Here is a 23,530-nt window from a genome sequence, read left to right as displayed (position 1 = left end):
TCCAGGGTCTTCTTCTTTTCTTCCCTTATGCTATCTTACTTGTTGAACTCAACATAAATTCAATGATAATATCTATGCAGATGATTCCCAGACCTATATATATTCAGACCTAAGCTCATCCTGAGCTCCATTCTCACTTCACCAGCTGAACTGGATGTCCCCATAGGCATCTCAGAGTCAACATATCCAAAACAGAATCCATTGTCTTTCCCCTAAAACTCTCCTTATTGGTTGGGTGGTTGTTGTCCTTTGTTCTTGAAGAGGACCAAAATGACATCACTATGCTAGAGTCAAGTTTCAATGTGTCTGACTGTGGCTGATCAGACCAATAAGAACTTGGGATGCTCTACCACAGGTCGGACACAAATAGCCTGTGTGGGCAGTAGGTGCTGACCCCGGTGTGCAGAGCACTTTCTAACTCTGGCAAGCTGAGCTCCAGCCACCACTGCTGCCACCACACCCCCGCCATCTCCTCACTGTCAACATGTCTCTTTCCAGCAAATTGACCTTGGACAAGGTGGACCTGAAGGGGAAAGGGGTCATTATGAGGGTGAATTTTAATGTTCCCATGAAGAACAAAGAGATAACTAACAACCAGAGAATCAAGGCTGCTCTTCCTAGTATCAATTACTGCTTGGATAATGGAGCCAAGTCTGTTGTTCTGATGAGCCAATGGGCCGACCTGATGGTGTCCCCATTCCTGACAAATACTCCTTGGAGTCTGTGGCTGCAGAGCTCAAATCCTGCTGGGCAAAGATGTTTTGTTCCTGAAGGATTGTGTGGGTCCAGAAGTGGAGCAAGCCTGTGCTAACCCACCTAAAGGTTCTATCATTTTGCTGGAGAAGAAGAAGGAAAAAGCAAAGATGCTTCTGGGAACAAGATCAAAGCTGAGCCAGCCAAAATGGAAGCCTTCCAAGCATCCCTCTCCAAGCTGGGGGATATCTATGTCAATTATGCCTTTGGAACTGTTCACCGTGCCCACAGTTCCATGGTGGGAGTGAATCTGCCCCAGAAGGCATGTGGTTTCTTCATGAAAAAGGAGCTGACCTACTTTGCCAAGGCTCTGGAGACCCTGGGAGGCCCTTCCTGGCCATCTTGGACAGAGTTAAAGTTGATGACAAAATCCAGTTGATCAACAATATGCTAGACAAAGTCAATGAGATGATCATTGCTATTGGGATGGATTTCACCTCAAGGTGCTCAACAACATGAAGATCGGAACTTCTCTTTTTGATGAAGAAGGGGCCAAGATTGTCAAAGACCTCGTGGCCAAGGCTGAGAAAAATGGAGTCAAGATCATGTTGCCTGTTGACTTTGTCACAGCAGACAAGTTTGATGAGAATGCCAAGACTGGCCAAGCCACATTGGCCTCTGGCATCCCTGCTGGATGCATGGGTTTAGACTGTGGCCCTGAGAGCAGCAAGAGCACCAAACAGATGGTGTGGAACGGACCTGTTGGAGTATTTGAGTGAGAAACCTTTGCTCAAGGAACCAAAGAGCTAATGAACGATGTGGTGGAGGCCACCAAGAGGGGCTTCATCACTATCATAGGAGATGGGGATACTGCCACTTGCTGTGCCAAATGGAATGCTGAGGACAAAGTCAGCCATGTGAGCGCTGGGGGTGGTTCCAGTCTGGAGCTGCTGGAGGGGCAAATTCCTTCCTGGGGTGGCCGTCCTGAGCAATGCCTAATGGATACCACTTTCCTGCCTGCAGATTCCTGGGCACAGCCCTTCCATTGTGACCCTGCAGTGCTTCCAATACCTTTCCTTGGCATTAGGCAAGTTTAAGCTGCTGTTGGCCATACTCTCTTGAAATAGTTTGTTTTGTTCAGCTTTCTCAACAGCTGTTTTTGTCATTACCCACACACAGTATGGAAACAAGAAGAAACTCCAGTTTGGGCTGGGGGGGAAGGTTGACCTGTTAAATAAACATTTCAAAAAAGAAAAAAAAACAAAAACAAATAGCCTGTGTGAACATTTGGGGTGGATTCCTTTGAGCTGCTTCAATTCGGCTTTGCTCACAGAGCACAGTACCTTCTCTGATGTGGGCACACCACCATCTTTGTAGTCATCCAGGCTTGCAACTGTGACATCATCTTCAACTTCTCACTCTCATACCATCTCACACATTCAAACCTGTTGCCAAGTCTTATTATTTCCACCTTCACAATCTTACCTTTCCAATCTACCTTACATCTCTCATGTAGCCCCCTTGTCTTCACTCACATAGCCCTCATTCTGGAGCAGATCCTCATCATCTCTCAGCTGCCCTATTTCTGGTTGATGTCTCTGCCTCACAACTCTCTCTATTCTTGTCCATCCTCCTCTCAGTTGCCAAAGCAATTATTCTAATTTTAGCACAGGTCTGACCAGGTCACCAAACTTCTCCTCCACTCAGTAAACTCCTCTGGCTTCCTTCAGGATCAAATATAAAATCCTTTATTTGACATTTATTATCCTTCACAATCTGGCCCTTTCCTACCTTTCCAATGTTTTTTTCCAAGTTTTTCCCAAAACTTTACTCACCTAAATATATTACATAATCCAGTGGTACTGACCTTGATATTTTATTTTGCATACAATATTCCATCTCCCTACTCCAAGCCTTTTCAATCACTGTGGCCCATGCCTTGAATACTCTCCTTTACCTGCCCCTCCTCCCTTTTGATTTTATTAGCTTCCTTCAAAGGCTCAGTTCAAGTTCCAATTTCATCAGGATGCTCTTCTAGATCTATTGCCTCTACTTTTCCTACCATACACACTGCTATTTCCTCTACTCTGAAATTATCTTGCACTCTGTGGATCTTTTATATACAATTTCCTGCATGTTGTCTCTCCCGTTAGAACGTGAGTTACTTAAGGGCAGGGACTATATTTTTGTCTTTCTTTGAATCCCCAGCACTTATCATAGTATCTGGGATCAAGTGCTTAATCAATGCTTGTTGACTGGTTAAAATGATATTGACAGTTAAGACCTTTTACGTTTCTAGGCTACCAATTAAAATATAATTTTTGGCTCCTGCTCAGGGATACACTGATTCTAACAAGAATAAATGATTTGATTCTGTTCTTACAAATCTAATTTAAAAAGAAACTATAAACTAAAAAGAGAGAGGGAGAAACTACCAAGATGGACACCATAAAAATAGCTACTATATAAGATGAATAAATATAAAATAAATATAAAAATGAATCAATAGTAGAAATATCCAAAAATCCTCAGGAAGGAAAATTTAAGAAAAATAGCAACAATAGAAGTGATGACCTCATAGTTCTATATACAAGTGCACAAAATGTAGGGTAAGAATAAGATGATCCTAAAACAAAGAGGCAAATTTGAAACCACAGGTATGACTGAGATTTGGGGGAAATGGGACTTGTGATCAGGATGTGGCTCCAGAATGGTGTGCCACATTCAAAAGAAATAGCATAGGTAATGTTTGAACAGAATGGCATTGTATGATGACGAAGAAGTCCAGAAAACAGAGTGAATAAGTATGATGGAGAACTTTGGGGCTAAAGTCAATAAAGACAAAAATAGAAGTGATATTATCATCCACACTTCTTAGATATAAGGGGAAATAGATGAGATATCTTGAAATCCAGGAAACATGATATAGTTGTGATAAGGAATTTCAATTTAGGGAATCTAGACCAGTGGTCTCCAAAGGGGGTGGAGGTGGGGAGGAATGTTTAATATAGTGCTCTGGGGTATAGAAAAAAAATTAGAACTTCCATGTCTGTTAATTGTTTATAAAAGAAAATAAACTTTATAGGGTTTAACATATTGATTGATACTGATATCCTCATGTTAGTTACATTACAGGAGACATCCTAAGAAAAGTATAAGAGTAATGCAACAGAGAGGAGTTAACAGTGGTGCCCTCACTCGTTCATTTGTGTTGCATATTTTAATACATTTTACATGTGCCTGGTTAAATGGATTTACACCTAGTATTATCTAGTTTTAACTAAACAAACTCACAAAATAGAGAAGTGACTTAAAAAGATTCCTGAAAAGAAAACAGTTGAATAAAGACAATATAACTCTGGCATATGTCCCCTTCTCTTCACCTAATTCAGGTCCTCATTGCCTTTCATCTGTACTAACAGCCCTTTAATTGATCTCCTTTCCTCAGATCTCTTGCTCTTGGTACTTAGGTGCCTAGTTGATTTTTCTAACATATAGGTCTATGTCAGCTCTCTTCTCTGTTACTTCTTATCTCCAGAACCAAAGATAAAAGTCCTATGTTTGGCATTTAATATGTCTGATATTTAATGCTCTTCATAACCTAATCCCTTCCTACCTTTCTAAGCTTTTAATTTCTTCCCCCTCCCCATATATACATTAAGATACCGCAAAAGACTCCAGCTCCCAACTCTGTTAATTTTTGCTTATTGGTTATCTTGCTAGCCAGAAAATATTTTCCTTTCTTACATCTGTCTCCTGGCTTCCTTGGCTTACTAAAGTATCAGCTAAAATTTTACCTTGGCAAGAAGTCTTTCCTTTTTCTCTTTAACCTTGGTGTCCTGCCTCTGAGATGGTCTGTAATTTATTCCAATATTCTATCTATCTATCTATCTATCTATCTATCTATCTATCTATCTATCTATCTATCTATCTATCTATCTGTCTGTCTGTCTGTCTGTCTGTCTGTCTGTCTGTCTGTCTGTCCGTCCATCTGTCTGTCTGTCTGTCTCTCTGTCTCTCTGTCTCTTGTTTGTACATAGTTGTTTGCGTGTTGCTTATCCCTGTTGGATTGTAGACTCCTTGAAGACAGGGACAGGTTTTGCCTTTCTTTTCATTTTCAGTGCTTAGCAAAATGACTGCCACATAGTACGCATTTCGTAAATGCCTCTTGACTTGCCTAATAGTTTGTCTATTTTGTTGTCCCATCCCCCCAAACTCATAGTTTTATTTATTAATTCAATGGTTTCCTCGCTTTCATTTTTGTTAAATTTCTTCTTTGGTTTCCAAAATTTTCATTTTAGTTAGGAGATCTCTCTCCCAGGATCACATGGTAAATACTTGAGGTGATATGAACCCAAATTTCCCAAGTCAGAGCTCTATTCAGTATATTAGGTTTCCACTTTGGGGATAAGTGACTATTATATCTCTTATAATTTGTGATAAAGTAGGAGAACAAAGCTGAGTAAGATCCTCAGATATCCTAGATCTTAGGAAAATAAGTTTGAAAATAATATTAAAAAGAATTGGTAGTGTACCATGGACTAAAATTCTTAAGAAGTCAGCTCAAGAAGGATGGAAAGCTCTATGAATGAAATTCTGAAAACACAAAGAAAAATAGAACTCTTGTCACCTTTGTCTGGAAGGTTCTTTCTACATACCTCTAATTCTCTTTAGTTTCCCTGGCTTCTTTTAAGTCTCAACTTAAATGCCACTCTCTTCAAGAGATCTTTCCTAGGACCTAATCTCTCCTTGTCCCAGCTGTGATCGATTTGAACTTTAAGATTACACCCAATCTACTTTGTACATATCTTGTATGTACCTACTTATTTTCATGATGATTCTCCCATTAAAATGGGTTATTCTTGAGGGTCAGTACCATGTTTTTGCCTTTTTTGGGGGGGTGGGTGGTGGTATCCTCAATTAAGGCCAGGGCCTTAATAAGTACTAAATAATTCCTTTCTAAAAATTGATTGATTGATTAAATCCAGGGCACCACATTTGAGGAAGATAGTGGGAAGTTGGAGTATGTTCAAAGGAAGGAAACCAACATTACAGAAGGCCTCATCTTCATGCCTCTTCAATTGAAAAACCAATTGAGAATCAATTGAAAGAATGGTTAGCTTAGAGAAGATGTAGGTGTGGCATAAGTGTCTTTAAATATCTGAAGGATTTTCATGCAAAAGGAGGATTAAAGTTGCCCTGCTTATCCTCACAAGGACAATATTGAAATAATGGTTAGAAAGAAACTACAAAGAACTAGAGTAAGCCTTGATGTAAAAGGAAAAAAAATATTTAATATATAATATATAATATAATATATAATAATATTTAAGCTATCTAAAAACTAATATGTAAAACTAATGGTTTCCTTCTCACATCAAGTAAAGCTGATGAATAACCATTTGCTAGACAAGATGTAGAGGAGATTCTCATTCAGGTGTGAGATGGCCTGGAAACCAATAGAACCACTCTCAGAATATTTTTAAATGCATAAGATAAAATACGTAATATTACAAAGGAAATGTTTTGAAATACAACTATCCATTTTTTTTTTAAGCTTACACATTCTAGATTAAGAACCCCTGACCTAGATGGTCTCTAAAGATACTACTAATTCTAGGATTTTGATTTAGTTTGAGCAAAAAATAATGTATAAGTAGCACATAGAGTGAAGAAAGGCAAAATTTGTTTCCTTAAGAAAAAAGTTAATAACGATTTACATGAACTGTGGTTATTGATCACATTAAATAAGAATGGCAAATTAAGGATCAAAGGATTTAGATCTAGAAAGAGTTTTAGGATTTCATTAACTTTTTAACTATTTAACAACATAATACCTGATAATGTTGTGGATTGATGGTAATTGCTCTATTGAAATCCAGCACACATCTTTCCTTCTGGAGTTTCACTTTACAAAGACCTCGTTGATAAAAGGCCTCAGCATATTCAGGATATGCTTTTACTGCTTTGTTAAAACAGTCAAAGGCCTAGAAAGGTTCCATAATAGAAAAGAAACAACTTGGATCAATGAAACATATGCCATCACTTCTGAAAGGCCAGCAAAATTGTATGTGAATTTTAAAACAATAACTGTCCCTATGGATACTTGTATTGCTCTTTTTAAACAACATTATAAAAAGCAAATAGAAGTGAAAATTTATAAATAAGAAACATTCTGTAATTATTTACAAACCTATTTTACTATATGTTACTTTGCAAAATATTTGCAATTGAGCTAAAGAATACTAAGCAATGATTACCATGTTTAGAAAAATAATTGTTCCTCGCTTGAATGGTATGGATAATAACAATAATAAAGTTGGATTATTATCAATTTCTATTTTCATAGTACTTTACGGTTACAAAAACTTTTCCTACACATATTATTTAATATTATATTTAAAATAATGTGTGTGAGGGATGCAGAACAAAAAAAACCTATTTTTTACAGATTTCGAAAATCAACTAAATGACATGACTTTTTCATATTGACATAGTTTACCATGTGACAAAGCTGGAACTTGTACCCACATCCTTCACCATTACTAGCTTTATCATAGTTACCAATATACTAACTTCAATTTTTGCTTACAACAAGGAGGAATACCAGGTTAATTTTCAGTGGAGCCCTCTTAAATCTCTATTAATGTTTTTCAAGAATCAGGAATGAAATTTCAATTATTATGCTTCAAAAGTATTTATTTTTTTAAGCTCTTATAATCCCAATATATGTAAGGTTTTTCAAGGACAGGAAGTAAGAGTTGTATTTCATCTTTGTAATCCCAGTGCTTAGCTGTCTAATAGGCAGTGGATATTTAGGAAGTGTGTGTGTGTGTGTGTGTGTGTGTGTGTGTGTGTGTGTGTGTGTGTGTGTGTGTATGCTTAAATTAAAATTGGGCTCTGGCCATCCAGAAGAAACAAACAACCAAATCAAAAAAAAATCAGGAGGGCAAGGAATGAACCTTAGATTCTTTGGAATTTCTTGTTAGAACAACTAACATGCAGTCCTGTTAAGTACTAATGTGATCTTTGGGCCAAAATATACAAAAGTCAGTGCAAGAGCATAGCAAAATGTCACATACAACATAAAGATTACCCATGGATCCTTCTGTTTAGCTGTAAATTTAGAACACTGACCAACTCCACAGATATTGGCCCATGAAACTACAAATGTTCATGAGTTTTTTTTCATTTAAGGATGAAAGAGTTATCCATTGCAATTATTTGCATATTGTTGTATACTATTTTTATTTTTAATGTGAAAGATAATGGTCACAATATTAAAGTGTGAATTTTATTATGTGCTCTCAAGGTTGTTCATACAGCATCCCTAAAATCTTGGTGCACCTTTAAACTATCAATAGCTTTTATTTTTAATAAAAGAACACCCAGTATTAGCTGCAGAATCACGTGCTAGACTACTGATGTTAATGACTAAGGTTACACAATTTGATCAGCCACTATAATTGCCAGTACAGAGCAGCTAATTGGTTACTATCTAGTCTGGTGTTTTTCATCACACTGAGACGTGTTTCAGGAAAAAAATTGCTTCATAAAACACATTTGGATTATTTTATGAGAACATTTTCTAGAATTAGACTTGTTGAATATATTGTGAATATTTTTAACTAAGATACCAGTCATGAAATAGACATGAAGAATCATTATTGAATGATGACATCATAATAATAATAAATCGTTACAATGAATAATGTCAAGTCTCATTACCGAGTAATCATATCTGGATATGGTGGAACCAGGATTAAGTGAGTTGGCTCAATAATGTTTACATCATTTTCTTGAGCTTGACTTATCACAGAATCTGTATCAATGTTGATATTATACATCAATAAGTCATAAAAGTAGTCTTAGACTACTTTGGGGGAGACATAACCTTTGTAAGTAGGATTCTTGTATATAACCGAAAGATGCTATGTTCCTTAACAGTTTCTAAAAGTACCAAATACATTTATCTTAAAAATCTCAGAAAATACCAAATAGAGACTCCCATCTTGCATGTAACAAAGACCTAAGTAATAGTAACATTCTGCAGCCTGAAATGATCCCTTTGGTGTCTTCTCTGTAGGAGTTATGGAATCCAAAGCCCTTTTAAAACTTATCACAGCATTCTACAATGACAAAAAAGTGAAACTTTTTATTGTTTATTTAGGATCATAGAATTTTAGAACTTAAAGAAATATTAAAGATCATCCAGTCTAACTTTGTCATTTAAAAAAGAGGTTCAGAGAAGTTAAGTAACTTGTATCATGAAGTTAGTCACTCACCTGGGCAGCATCAGACCAAGAACTAAAAGCTAAGCTTCCTGACCCTCCATCTAATATTCTTTCTACAACAACATACAAACTATTGTAGTATGTTTATGGTAAATACGTTGGGTGAATTTTTTTTTAGAAAATTAAAATTTAGAAGTATTAGCTTAAGGAGTTCCTGAAAATATTAAAGAATTATATCCTTGAAGTTCAAGTAAGATATTCATTCTTTTTCAAGCTACCTTCTCTAGTGGATTTGTGGAGGCAAAATATTATGTCTAATTAATAGCAAAGGAGTACTCATGAAAAAAATCTGATATAACTTTAATTTTTAATCAATTTTATTTTGCTTTAGAAAAATAAAAGTACACTACTAATATTTGAAACTAAACTACTAACAAATCATTTTTTAGCTGTTGAGTAAATACCAGATGAACAGATTAATGAAAAAAAGTCAATTTCTTGAATTCCTAAAACCAACTCCATAATAAAAAAAATGAATTTTATATGGATCTTCAGATTTTTAAGTTCATTGGGATCTGTTTTAAAATAGCTCTTTAATTTTGCCTGTATTTTTTTTTTTTTACTGTTTTAGAAACTAGAACAGTTGAAGGAAAGTTTAGTTTCTGTAAAGTGCAACCTTGAATACCTGGTTTAGTTTGGACTGCAAATCTAATTAGTCCAGAGTTCCCTTTCTGTCTTCTACTCCCACCGCAGTAAAACATTCTCAACCTGTCTTATTCCTCCTATTCAACCTTCAGGAAGCTCAACCAAGTACCTGGTGCTATGCCCTTCTCACAGGCTTCAATTTATATTATACTCACATCTCAAATTGGTCCAGACAAGTTTAATGTTTGATTGGCTTATATCCATTGTATCTGATTCTGAACATTCAAACTCAACCAAATAGAAGATACCTTCATTCCTAAATCCACCCTACCTCCAGAATTCTTCTCTTTTTTCTCTATTGAATTCACTGTCAACTTTGCAAACATTCAGGTTTGCAGTTATAGCATCGTTTTTGGTTCTTCCTTCCTTCTTCCCACCCCCCGCCTCACCACTTCCCCTCACCCACCAGCTCTCCAATTTAATTAGTAGCAAAATCTTAAGTCTACCTACACAATATCTTTTGTATCTATTCCCTTCTCTTCTCCAGCGTAGCTACTTCACCTACTATTAGAGCCTCCTAATTGAGCATCCCACCTCCAGTCTGTCCCTTCTCCAAACTAAGGATGCCAATGAAACTGTTATCAACCAGATTAGGAGGTCGGCAAATCATGACCTAGGGCCAAATCCATCTCACTATCTGTTTTTGTATAGCCTTCAAGGTAAGAATGAGTGTAAAAACCATTATTCAGCAGGCCAGATTTAGCCAGTGGGTCATAGTTTGCTTATCCCTTATCTAGACTAGTTATCATTAGCTCTCATACTTATAAAGCAAGAGTACAAGAGCTGATAAAAATAGCTCCTGCTTCAATACTCCAAGGATTGGTGATTTTTGTCAGCATTCCTTTCATAAGCTCAGATCATATTCCCTCCTCATCTTAAGGTAAATAATCATTATAAATTATAGGACTGAAAAATAAATCCCTTGAAACCAATGTACTGATGATGAATCTTGAATTGAATTAGAGTGATCTTCAGATGGGTCTGCCATTGGGCTTGTATTCAGATCCTTTCTAGTTTGGTAAGATCTAAAAAATCTTGTGCTCTACCTCTAAGAGTCCAAAGTTACCTCCATGCCATCAGGATCCATCTTTGTAAGACTTCCTATAACAGTTTTTCAAGTCCCATAAAGTAAGGCATTATATGGAAAGAGAAAACTCTGCTATAAATTTAAAGGCAATGTTATATGCAGCACATTGATTCCATCAACTCATTTATTAAAATTTCTAAATTAAATTCTCTCACCTGTATTTTTTTGGCCTTCATTTGGGCTTTTCCTAATAGCATGTACATGGCAGGTTCTGGCTTAGATAATGTAACTGAAAATAAGAGTTTTATAGCTTCTTTATGATTATCACAAAATGAAAAAACCAGTGATTGCTGAATAGGAGACAACTCGAAGGAGCCTAAAAGTGAAGGAAATTTTCTGTAAATGTTTCATGTCACCTTCTTTCAATTCATGTAATATAAAAAAGGTATTTAGTTTTTAGAGATTGCGTTGAGAAAATCTTGTAATTCAAGAACTGTATAGTACAACCATACCAACTAATTCATAAGTGTTATATTAAGACCTTAAACAACTAGTAAACAGTGCCCAGCTATGCTAACAAAAGAGAAAGGATTTCTATAATCTATATTAGATGGGAATTGGGGCTACCAGAAGCACCAGGCAACCATCAGTTTGTTGACTTCTGTGTTACTTGTACTCAGAAATTGTGTTCACTTAAGAGCAGTACTGATTGATTGGCCCTTGGAGGGAGAGGGAACCTAGTGAGTGAGTACTGGCACAAGAACAGTTCCAGGTTTAAGCTACTTTGTGAGTTTAACTCATGAGCCCCCACCAATAGTTAGGCAAAGAACACAGTCAAGCAACCAAACCATCAATCAGCAAACCAGGTGGCACAGTGAATAGAATATTAGATTTGGAGTCAATAAAAATTGAATTGGAATCTGGCTTCAGATACTTACTGTGTGACCCTGGCCAAGCCAATTAATCTGACTTAGCTTCAGTTTCCTCTTCATAAAATGGGAGTAGTAACCTACCTTGTTGGAAGGATCAAATAGAAACTACGTGTAAAGCACTTTGCAAACCTTAAAGCACTTTATAAACATTAGGAATGAGTTATTATATGTGAGACATTGGAGATACAAAGACAAAAAACCCCCAAGGGGTCCCTGTGCTCAAGGAACTTGTATACTTCTTGGGAAAACAATATGTAGAAAAATGAGCAAATACAAAATAGAAACATAGTAATTTGGGGAAACATTCTTAAGGGGATGAAGAAAGGTCTCAAGTAGGAGAGGGCACTTGTACAAAGCTTTGAAAGAAGTGAGGGATTCTAATAGATGAAGGTCTGGAGTGAGCATATTCCAGGCATGAACTTTATATAGCTTATGTAAAGGCATACAGATGGGAAGTAGAATGTCATTACATGAGGAACAGTAAGCAGGTCAATTTGGCTAGAAATAAGAGTGCATGAAGCGTAGTAATATAAGAAGTTTAGAAAAGTAGCCTGGAGCCAGAGTGTGAAGGACTTTACATATCAAACTAAGGAGTTCAGATTTTCTCCCAGAGGCAGCTAGGGGTTCTGGGACTTTTTGAACAGGAGAATGATGTCATATAAACTATGCTTTCAGAATATCACTTTTCAGTGGTGGAGGGGACAGATGAGGGAAGTGATTTGTAGCAGGGAGTCCAATTAATAGGCTCATGACATCACCTTTGCAAGAGGTAATGAAAGCCTGAATCATATGGTCCTTGGTGCTATGTGTGGAGACAAGGGGACGATGTGAAGGATGTTGTGGAGATAGGACTTAGAAGGTTTGTCAAGTGACTAGAGACAGGTATGGAGTGCCAGTGAAGCATCAACGATACCTCCCAGGTTGCAGACCTGGGAGACTGGAAGAAGAGTGGTAATAGGGGAGAGAGGTGGGCTTTGGGAGGGAAGATAGGAGTTTTCTGTTATGATGTTTGACTTGAGATGTATTTAGTTCAAAGAAAAAGAATAGTAAGAAAATTAATAATGAACATTTCCCCCATAAAACTGACTCTTACTCCTTTGCAAATACACCCCATCGACAGTTCTATAGCAGGAATGGAGGGATACACATTTGGAAGTTACACATATGACATATTCTGTTGGGGAAAACACCACATAGACAAATAAGTAAATACCAACTTCATAGGAAACAAATATAAAGTGATTTGGGACTCATCTTCCTGAGTTCAAATCTGGCCTCAGATACTTGCTAGCTGTGTGACCCTGGGCAAGTCACTTAACTCTATTTGCCTCAGTTTCTTCATCTGTAAAATAAGCTAGAGAAGGAAAACTCCAAAATGGGATCATGAAGAGTCAGACATGTCTAAAACAACTGAAGAACAACAATAACTGTTTATTCACATTTCCAGCCTCGGTTCTTGGATTCATATTTTGTATTGGATCACTCAACATTTTAGGATGGGTTGAGTAGGGCTTGTTTAGTTCTACCCCCTCTATATTCTGGATGCCACTACTGTTGTTGATCTACATGGAGTGACTGGCATTAAGCCCACCCTCTTCCTCAGTTCTTGCTTTCTGTCTCTGCCTTGGGCTTTGACCTTGGAGGGTTTCTGTCTTCTTTTTCTTGAAGGATCATTCCATTCCTGCTGTAGCTCTGACACGGATTTTGGAGTTTATGGTGTTCTCAACAGCCCCTTGGCAATGATGCCCAGACACTTGTCTTCTGCTATGACTACCAGTGCCAAGACATGATTCTCTGAGTAGCCTACGGTGACCCAAGTAGCCTCTATTTCTCTTCTAATAGACTAGGGCTGAGATGTGACTTCAGGTCCTCCATTACTGGAGATTGTGTTGGTTTGTATTTAGTAGTGGAGGCTCACAGCTTTGCTATTACTAAAGACATATCATTGTCTTATCAGGGAAATGCTTTCTAGTCTTAGTACCTTAGCAGTTGCGAACAAAAGTGGCCAACAGATGCTCTGAAGGGGTCAAACTCAAACTCTATTAACAGATAGAAACTCAGCACTAACAGATAAATGGTGACAAATAGCCACAAGATCAGAAAACTGTCCCCCACCATCTGTAAGAGACCATCAGGGAGCAGGACCAGCAGAGACAGCACCTTTAAAAGCAGAATTATTGCCCACAACCAGCTTGACATGACCGTGATTCAGAAAAGATTAAGTACAAAATCCTTAATAGATGTTCTCATACCAAATATTCATAACCTGAAAACTACATAGAATAAAAGACTAGTTTTTAAAATATAGAGACCTCCTAGAAGAAACTAAAACCATGTGGAAATGGACCAATGTCCATGTCATCCCTGCCAATCTAGTTGCTACCATATTTGTTCTAAGGAAGTCTCTAGCAGAGAAAGATAAATTTCAATCTTATTCAGTTATGCAAAGCAGTTATTTTATCCACCTGCACAATAGTTAGCAGAAAATAAGTATAAAAGAATAATACCAGGATAGCAAAATGGTCTGAGATTGTTTCTATCTGAAATCCACTCAGAAAGGTGAGAATGAAGTAATAACAGTCAAATGGTAAACAAATATTTATTAAGTACTTAGTATATGCCAGACACAGAGGTAAGTGCCAGGGAAACAACTATAAGCAAAAAGAATAAGGAACCCTGTGTTCAAGAAGCTTCTGTACCATAACAATAATATCTTTGAACTTGGTTATCATCTTAAAGTACTCTCCCACGACATAATTTTATCTGATCCTCACCACACTCCTGTGCAAAACCAGGCATTATTTATTTCATTTTACAGATGAAAAAAGCTGAAATTCAGACAGATTAAGTGTCTAAGGTTATGCAGAGAGTAAACAACAGAATCCGTTTAAGACAAAGGTCTTTTGACTTTTTTCCCCTTCTGTTACCTACTCTTCCTTTTCACATCGCTTTTCTTCTCCAAGACTACCATTTTTTATGTTCTCTAATTCCTTCATTGTTTTCCTCTCATGAAGCATCAGAAAAGGGGCACAGAAATATTTTCTCTTGTATTATTTGTTTAAAAACTGTAATGTAGTCCTATAGCTATAGTTATAAGGAAAACTTACCTTTGTTCATTTTTGCTACTTGGAGAATAGCGGACTTTGCAAGATCATACCGCTTCATCTCAAGTAGATAGCGTCCTCTGTAAGGGAAAAGAAAAGTTTTCACACTAAATGAGGAAAAAAAGGCAAATTTAAGGAGTAACTTAATGGATAGTCATTATGAGCAAATACACACATATGTATACATATTCATAAGAGCATTATATGTTTATATATGATGTAAGTTTAGAACAGCACTTCTTAAAACTGTGGGTCACAACCCCATATGGAGTCATGGAACTGAATGTGGGAGTCACGAAAAATTTGGCAACAGTAAAAGGTTTCTGAATGCGCAACAACCAAAATTAATTCAAAATCTAACGCATAATGACCCTGAGGTATTTTTGGCAGTGCTTGCCTGTGTTGCATTGTATGACTTCACGGCAGCCTTGGTTCTGAACACACAACATAATGCAATTTGCATTATGCATGCTGTCACGCTACGCAATCTCAATGCATGCTGCCAGAAATACCTTGGCTAAGATTCAAGACTATTGCTATGAATTGCAGTGTTTTTACTGTACATACAAAATTTTCTGCTCTTACAGAAACATCATAGTTTAATTATGGAAAATAAAGACTTTTAATATTTTCCTGTCATTCCTTAGCATGTATCAAATTAGTATATCTTTGGATTGTATTGTGTTAGAATGTTTGATTTTTAAAATTGCTGTTATCTCCTTCTTTTACAGAAACATAAGTGTTTAATTGCAGCTAGTAAAGACAAAATCCCTGTAATGATATTTCTCCATCATCACCACTGTATGTGTATGTAAGTGTGAATTTTTTAAATCAATTTTTAAACTTAAGCACAAACATATGTAATTTGTTTGTAGTATTTTGCAACAAACCAAAGGAATATTTTGAATGACTTTTAAAATCTTCAAATAAACCAATGTTTTGAGAAATTTGTTATTGTCAATGTAAAGTATTTACATCTTATGAAATTTATTTAGTTGCAAAAACACAAAAAGTCCTATGCAAAGGAGATCTTGTGTTACTGCTGCTCTTAAAATGTCAGAAATAGTTCACGGGAAAAAGTATGGGGATGAAATTTGTAAAATTCCTTTATCAGATAATACCATTTCCAAAAGAACTTTTGAAATTAGTAATGACAAGTTCTAGCAGCTTATTACCAGGCTCAAGGGTAGCTAAAAGTTTGCAATTCAATTTGATGAAACAACTGATACTTCTAACATGGCACAGTTGTTACTTTATGTAAGATATGTTTATAAAGTATTGTTTTGTGACCATTTGGAAGGGCACACAAGAGGGGAATATATATATATATATATATATATATATATATATATACACACATATATATATAATATGCATGATCCATTGGGAGGCACTTGTAGCCAAAAAATATCACCAGCCTTAGATGTTGTACTTTGCAATATTATTAAAATCATTAACTTGATTAAAAGTCATGACCTTAACCATCACTTGCTTTCAAACTTTTGGAAAGATATGGATTACATGTCTTTTGATTACAAAACCTTATTAGTACATGCAGAGGTAAGGTGGCTCTCAAGAGGGTGAGGTTTAAACAGATTATTGAAACTGAAACATGAAGTTGTTATATTTTTGATTGAGTAGGAATCCAATTTTGTTATTTTTTTTCTAATGACTTACAGCTTTCAAAACTGTGTTATCTGTTGGTTATTTTCTTTTTGTTTTAAGATTTTTAAAAATTTTAGACTCAAATACCAGAACTCAAATACAGAATAGAGAAAAGAGAAAGAAACATATTATGAACTCAAATGCAAAGTAAGAAAAGAAAAAAAAGCATGTCACGTACATAGCAGAACATAAGAGAGGATTCAAAATATATAACAATAAATTTTCATTTCAAGAAAGCCTGCATAAGTACTACATATTGTGTTGAGAGCCGACCATCTTTTCTTTATTTCCTCGAAAGTTTTCTTTTGTTCTCTGCTGTGCACTTAAGTGCAGATATATCTATGTATAGATATATACATACACATATGCATATGTAAACATAAATGCATATATAGACATATACTTTCCCTAACAAATTCTATACTTGATCTTTGTTTTTATGTTTGTGTGTATCTCTTATTTTCTATTCCTTCTGACTCCTCTAGTTTACTTCTACCCACTACCTTGCCCCCCTACTATTTGGCCTCCCCCCCCAAGGATCCCTCCCTTATCTTCCCATTCTCATTGATCTCAATACCTTTCTACACCCACTTTTAATCTATTCCCTCATCCTTCCACCTAGAGACCGTTCCCTTATCCTCTTCCCCCACTCTATTTCCTTATCATTTCATTTCTTTTGAAGTTAGAAGATTTTCATATATGTATATATAAATACAAATATATACATATATATATATACACATACATATGCAGTGTCCCCTCTTGAACACATTCCTGATGAAAGCAGGTTACCCGAACTACTAGTCCTCCTCCCCCATCTAATTACTTTGTGTCAATTCTTCCTCTTGCACCCCATTTGTATAAAATAATTGCTTTTCAGCTGTTCCTAAATGACTTTACTTTTTAAACTTATAGCATATGCAGGTCTACCCCAATCTTTCTTATAAACTACCAATTGCTAATGACACTCTTAGATATATATTTTACATTTTAAATACATAAAAGGTTAATGGTCTATCCTTATTGAATCCCTTTTGCTATGTACCTTTCGTTTCTCTTGGCTCTTGTATGTCAAATCTATTAAGTTCAGGTTTTTGTTTTTGTTTTTGTTTTTTAATGCAGTCCTGGAAATCTAACAGTTCATCAAATATCCATTTTTTTCAATCTGAATTATGTTTTACCTTGCTGGGTGCAATATTTTTGGCCAAAACCCCAGTTCTTTTGCTCTTTAATATATGGTGTTCCAAGACCTACAGTCCATTAGTGTCTCTGCTGCTAGGTCTTGTGCGATTCTAATTGTGGCACCATCATATTCAAATTGTTTTTTTTTTTTCTTGTTGCTCTCTTAATATTTTATGCTTGAGCTAGGAGTCTTGGAATTTGAATATTTCCATGATTTTTCCTCATAAAATCTCATTCAAGTGGTGATATGGATTTTTTTTTCTATTTCTACTTTCCCCCCTTGTCCTAACACTTCAGGATAATTTTCTTTAATTATTTCTTGTATAATTGTATCAAGGTTCTTGTTTTGATCATAGCTTTCAGGTTCTTATGTTTTCTCTTCTCGATCTGTTCTTTTTAATTCTTTTTCTTGTAAGATGTTTCACTTTCTTTTCCATTTTTTCATTCTTTATAATTTGTTTTATTATTTCTTGCTGTCTTATAACTTCATTGGCTTTCTTTTGCCCAATTCTCATTTTCAAGGTGTCATTTTCTTCCTTAGGATTCTGGACCTCTTTTTCCAGTTGGTTGACTTTCTTTTAATAACCTTTTGAGTTTTTTTTGGATTTTTCTTTTGTTGTTGTTTTTAATCTCTCACATTTGACTTTTAAAGTCTTTTTAAAGTTCTTCTATAAATTCCTTTTGGGTAGGTGACCATTTGACATTACTCTTTGGAGTAGAAGATGGTTTCTTTGCTTCAATATCCTCCTCTAAGATGAACCTCTGTCTCCTCTATTCCCATAATAACTTTCTATGGTTGGATTCTTTCTCCTTTTCCTGTGCATTTTTTGGAAGTAATAGCTTAATTTTTAATCACCTCTAGTCCTGGGGCTTGGGGGCTGGTGCCTCTAGCCTTAGATCTTCAGTTTTCCCCTCTAGCCTAGAACCAAAGCCAAACCTCCAGTCTCCTGTAAGTATCCACAGCCAGGGGAATCCTGCTGCACTGCTTCTGCACTCACCACTTCTGCTCTCACTGGGTGAATGCTGGTTTCTTCACTCCTCTCTGTAGCACAGCTGGACGTGGCATTCCTTGTCAGCAGATGTTCTCTTGATCTTCTCTGGCTCTGATAACTCCCTTCATTGTTCCTGAAGTAAAAGTTCCTGTGGCTGGGGCTGATGCAGTCTCTCATGCCAGCTAACCACCATGTTTGTTGTTTAAGCAGGCCTGAGCCTGGAGGCTAGGGACCAAACCTTGTGTTGGAATTTTCCTTCAGATCTTCTTAGATTGTCACAAGAGGACCTCTGTTGTGCCCATATTCTTATTTATTTTTACCCACATTTTGTGGGTACTACTTTATCTCTTTTGTGGGGGAAAATCTTGAGAACTTGGAATTTTCTGACATACTCTGCCATCATCTTCCCAGAATCTTCTCTGTTGGATATTTTAAAAAACCTCAATGATTTAAACATGTTGCTTCAAGGAATGGAAAATTTTACTAAAAAAGTTAACATAAGGAAGAATAGGGTGGAAAAAAGTTTCTTTAGAAATGTTTACAGCTACAGATGGCTTTATGATTGAAAATAATCTTCCCAAAGATTTAATTGTAAGAGTTATAATTGATCATCTGAAGTGCCTCAAATACTTCCCTTCAAATTTTGATTCTAAAAAACCAAGTTTGGTTTATAAACTATACACAATTGAAATAAAAAACACCGGTCATCTGTCAATAAAAGTTCAAGAAGAATTGGCCAAGATATCAAGAGACACAGGTTTAAAACTTGAGTTTCTTAAAAAGTCATTAAATGAGTTTTGGCTTGGAATTGGGACAGAATTTCCAACAGTTTCTGAAATGGTTTTAAACATACTCCTACCATTTTGTAATATATATTCATGTGAAGCAGCTTTCTCAGCATTGAAAATTATAAAATCAAAATATCAATCAATTCTGAAAAAATATTGAAGATGCTCTGTGTTTTTCAGTATCAAATATTCCACCAAGATCTAAATCTTTATGTAAAATAAACAAGAACCTGCATCTCATTAGTATGCAAATTTGCTTTCATCTATAAATGGTAAAATTATATATAGGCAAAAGAATTCTTTTAAAATAAATTTCTTTATGATTTATTATCAGGAAATGTTCAGTTTTTATATCTATTTTGTATACTCATATTCCCAGGGCTGCATAAAGTTTCTCAGGTGAAAAGAGGTTGTGAGTGGAAAAAGTTTAAGAAGCCCTGGTTTAGACAGTGCAATTTACTTGAATGGAGAAATAGTAATAAAAGGAAATATTTATGACTATTTATGAAGACATGATATCAAAATTTTAAATCTAACTTTAATTTTAAAAATAATTTTTTGGGGGTGGAGCCAAGACAGTGGAATAGAAAGATGCACATACTTTAGTTCTTCCCCTGCAGCCCATAAAATACCTGTAAAGAAAGACTCTCAAAAAATTGTAGAGCAGCAGAAGCCACAGGACAACAGAGTGGATTTTCAGCCCAGGGTGATCTGGAAAGCTGACAGGAAAGGTCTGTTGCACCAGGTGTGAAGCAAAGTGCAGTCCCACCTTGGCCCATGGTGCTGGTAGGAGCAGGACCAGAGCAGGCTGTGGGGGCAGAATCCCCAGCAGCAGCAGTGGTTCGCAGATCCCTCAACCCACAAACACGAGAGGCAGCTTAAAGGTCAGTGAGAGGGCTTTTTCACCTCAGTGACAAGGGAGCAGGGTCCTCCCCCAGCCCCAGCCCTAGGTAGCAAAGGCAGTGGAGGCAGCAGCAGGTGCCTGTGGTGGTGGCAGTGCCCTCAGCAGGCATTGTTGGAGCCTCAGATTAAAGCCCTGGGGGTATTGAGCAGCTGATCTGAATCTCAGCTGTAGGCCAGGCAAGGAAGTAAACTCTTCTCCCTTGATTGTGTCACCTTGGAGGAACTGAGAACTTACAGGACCCCAGAGTACACCCTACTCTTGACAAAGGACCTAAAAGTCAAGTAACTAGTTGGGAAAATGGCCAAAAAATGGGAAAAAATAAGACTATAGAAGGTTACTTTCTTGGTGAACAGGTATTCTCTCCCATCCTTTCAGATAAGGAAGAACAATGTTTAGCATCAGGGGAAGACATAAAAGTCAAGGCTTCTGCATCCAAAACCTCCAACATAAATATGCAACAGGCTCAGACCATGGAAGAGCTCAAAAAGGATTTTGAGAATCAAGTAAGAGTGGTAGAGGAAAAATTGGGAAGAGAAATGAGAGAGATGCAAGAACAGCATGAAAAGCGGGTCAACAGCTTGCTAAAGAGACCCCAAAAAATGCTGAAGAAAATAACACCTTTAAAAATAGGCTAACTCAATTGGCAAAAGAGGTCCAAAAAGCCAATGAGGAGAAGAATGCTTTACAAAGCAGAATCAGTCAAATGGAAAAGGAGGTTCAAAAACTCACTGAAGAAAATAGTTCCTTAAAAATTAGAATGGAACAGATTGAAGTTAATGACTTTTCATGTAAAATATCTCATTGGAAAAACAACTGACCTGGAAAATAGTTTAAACATTTAAAAATTTAAATTATGGAGAGACAATTTAAAAATTATGAGACTACTTGAAAGCCATGATCCAAAAAAGAGCCTAGATATCACTTTTCATGAAATTATCAAGGAAAACTGCCCTGATATTCTAGAACCAGAGGACAAAACAAATATTGAAAGAATCCACGGATCTCTTCCTGAAAGAGATCCCCAAAGAGAAACTCTTAGGAATATTGTGGCCAAATTCCAGAGTTCCCAGGTCAAGGAGAAAATATTGCAAGCTGCTAGAAAGAAACAATTCAAGTATTGTGGAAATACAATCAGGATAACACAAGATCTAGCACCTTCTCCATTAAAGGATCGAAGGGCTTAGAATATGATATTCCAGAAGTCAAAGGAACTAGGGCTAAAACCAAGAATCACTTACCCAGCAAAACTGAGTATAGTACTTCAGGGGAAAAATGGTCATTCAGTGAAATAGAGGATTTTCAAGCATTCTTGATGGAAACACCAGAGCTGAAAAGAAAATTTGACTCTCAAACATAAGAATCAAGAGAAGCATGAGATGGTAAATTGGAAAAAGAAATCACAAGGGACTTACTAAAGTTGAACTGTTTGCATTCCTACATGGAAATATAATATTTGTAACTCTTAAACATAATTTTCAACATTCTATTTCATTTATAGTAAAATTATTTTTGAAAAAGCAAAAACATTCAATTTTTCTACTCAAGGAGAGACAGCTTTGATGCACTGAAAAAACTATTTCAGTTGTAACATACTTATGAAGGAAATTTTCCCCACACAGGAAATAACATGCTTTGTTAAATGTTCTAAACCAGTATTGTGAACTGAATTAATGAAATGAAACTATTTAGGAAAGCCAAGCTAGTTCTACTTCAGCATCTCTTGCATTCATCCCCTTTTGTCTACTCACAAGGCCACTGCTCTAGTTTAGGTCTTTCATATGGTTTATTGCAAGAGCATCCAAATTGACCTCCCTGTCTAAAGTCTTTCTTCTCTTCAATTAATATTCTATACAGATGCAAAAATGATATTACTAGAGCATAAGTCTGGTTCCAACACTTTCTTGGCTCAGAAAGCTCTAGTTCTAGAAAGCTTCACTGGCTCTATAACAAAACACTCTTCTGTTTGATATTTAATGCCAATGCAAATCTGTTTACAATGTACCTTCTAGACTTATTACATATTATTTTCCTTCACACACTCTAGTGGTAGAGGAAGAGTATGCTCCATGTTCAGAAGAAAGGAGATTTCTTTTTGTGTTTTGGCTCTTGCTATATCTTTTTAGGAACTATCATTTTATATAAATTAATTGTTAAATGGTTAAAGGAAACCAGCACACTAATCGCCTGGTAAATCAATGATATAAGTGACACTACCTATAACTGGTGCTTAATATTGAGAGAGCACAATAGAATGGGGGCATTGTAAGATGCATATAAATTCTCAGTAGTATCCCTAGAAAGGATAGGTTGAGGGGGAAATGTAGCCATTCACCATGGACCAAATTTGTCAGTGCAACTAAGAGCTGGAATAAAGACTCTCCAGAGCTTAAAAATGGTACATAAGATTATGCCCTTGTCAGAATGATTAAATATCATCAGCATAGCATCAGAAATGGCATTTGACTACTTGTGAGAAGATTCTGAATTCTAGTCCCAATTCTTCCATTAACTTGCCATTTGATTTCCTAAGGTTTTAGTTTCCTTATCAATAAAATGAGAAAATTCTAGTTGTCATCCTTCATACTTGAAGATGATCAAAATGACATCACCATGTTGGGGTCAGGGTACAATGAGACTGACTATGACTGATCAAACTAATATAAGCTTAAAAGGCTCTACCATAGGTTAGGCACAAATAGTCCATATGAACATTTGGGATACAGATGGTTTTAAATTTGCACATCTCATGTTTCTTTTGAGCTACTGCAATTCTGTTTTGCTCATAGAGCACAGCACCTACTTTGATGTGGGCAGCTGCTGACTGTGGGCACTTGTGTAAGATCACAGTCCCCGATTTCAGCTCCAGGGCAGAGAGGATAGTGTAATTTGCAGCCACCTGAGGGACTGCAGGGAATAAGATCATTTGTGGGATGGTGTGACCAGAGACTCTAGCCATCACTTAAGAGTGGAAAGGAGAGCCCAAAGTTGAACTCCAGGAGAGACCTAAGAAAATAATAGGAAAAAGGACCTGAGACTTGGGACATCATTCCCCATACTATAACTTGATAACACTAGTAAATGCTAAGAACAAAATAAACCAAAAAAAATGAGTAAGCAAAGGAGAAAGAACCCAAATGTAGACAGCTACTATGGTGATACAGAAGATCTAGGTTCAAGTTCAGAGGAATATAATGGAGCAAAGAAAGCCACTCCTTTTTCAATGAGAAACGTCAAATGGTCCCAAGCACAAAAAGAGTTTTGGGAAGAACTTAAAAAAGGATTTAAGAATCACATAAGAGACACT

At 36.4% G+C, this 23,530-nt stretch overlaps 1 protein-coding gene and 1 pseudogene across 6 annotated transcripts in view; one reads left to right on the top strand and one right to left on the bottom strand.

Annotated features, from left to right (window-relative positions):
- Positions 1-23,530, bottom strand: part of TTC6 (tetratricopeptide repeat domain 6) — a 299,343-nt gene that overhangs the window by 67,178 nt on the left and 208,635 nt on the right. For 5 of the 6 annotated variants that reach the window (XM_072629756.1, XM_072629755.1, XM_072629757.1 and 2 more), the window contains 4 exons: positions 14,699-14,775; positions 10,875-11,035; positions 8,688-8,822; positions 6,531-6,680 (listed from right to left, as the gene is read on the bottom strand). In XM_072629756.1, coding sequence (XP_072485857.1) covers positions 6,531-6,680; positions 8,688-8,822; positions 10,875-11,035; positions 14,699-14,775 — 523 coding nt within the window. The remainder of the gene's footprint in view (positions 1-6,530; positions 6,681-8,687; positions 8,823-10,874; positions 11,036-14,698; positions 14,776-23,530) is intronic. The other variant, XM_072629759.1, reaches the window with a different exon arrangement.
- Positions 485-1,692, top strand: LOC140529467 (phosphoglycerate kinase 1-like; annotated as a pseudogene).

The sequence above is a fragment of the Notamacropus eugenii genome, chromosome 1 (genome assembly GCF_028372415.1).
Source record: "Notamacropus eugenii isolate mMacEug1 chromosome 1, mMacEug1.pri_v2, whole genome shotgun sequence".
Classification (NCBI taxonomy): Eukaryota; Metazoa; Chordata; class Mammalia; order Diprotodontia; family Macropodidae; genus Notamacropus; species Notamacropus eugenii.
The sequence above is the reverse complement of the archived record's forward strand: the minus strand, read 5'-3'. Positions and strand labels throughout refer to the sequence as shown.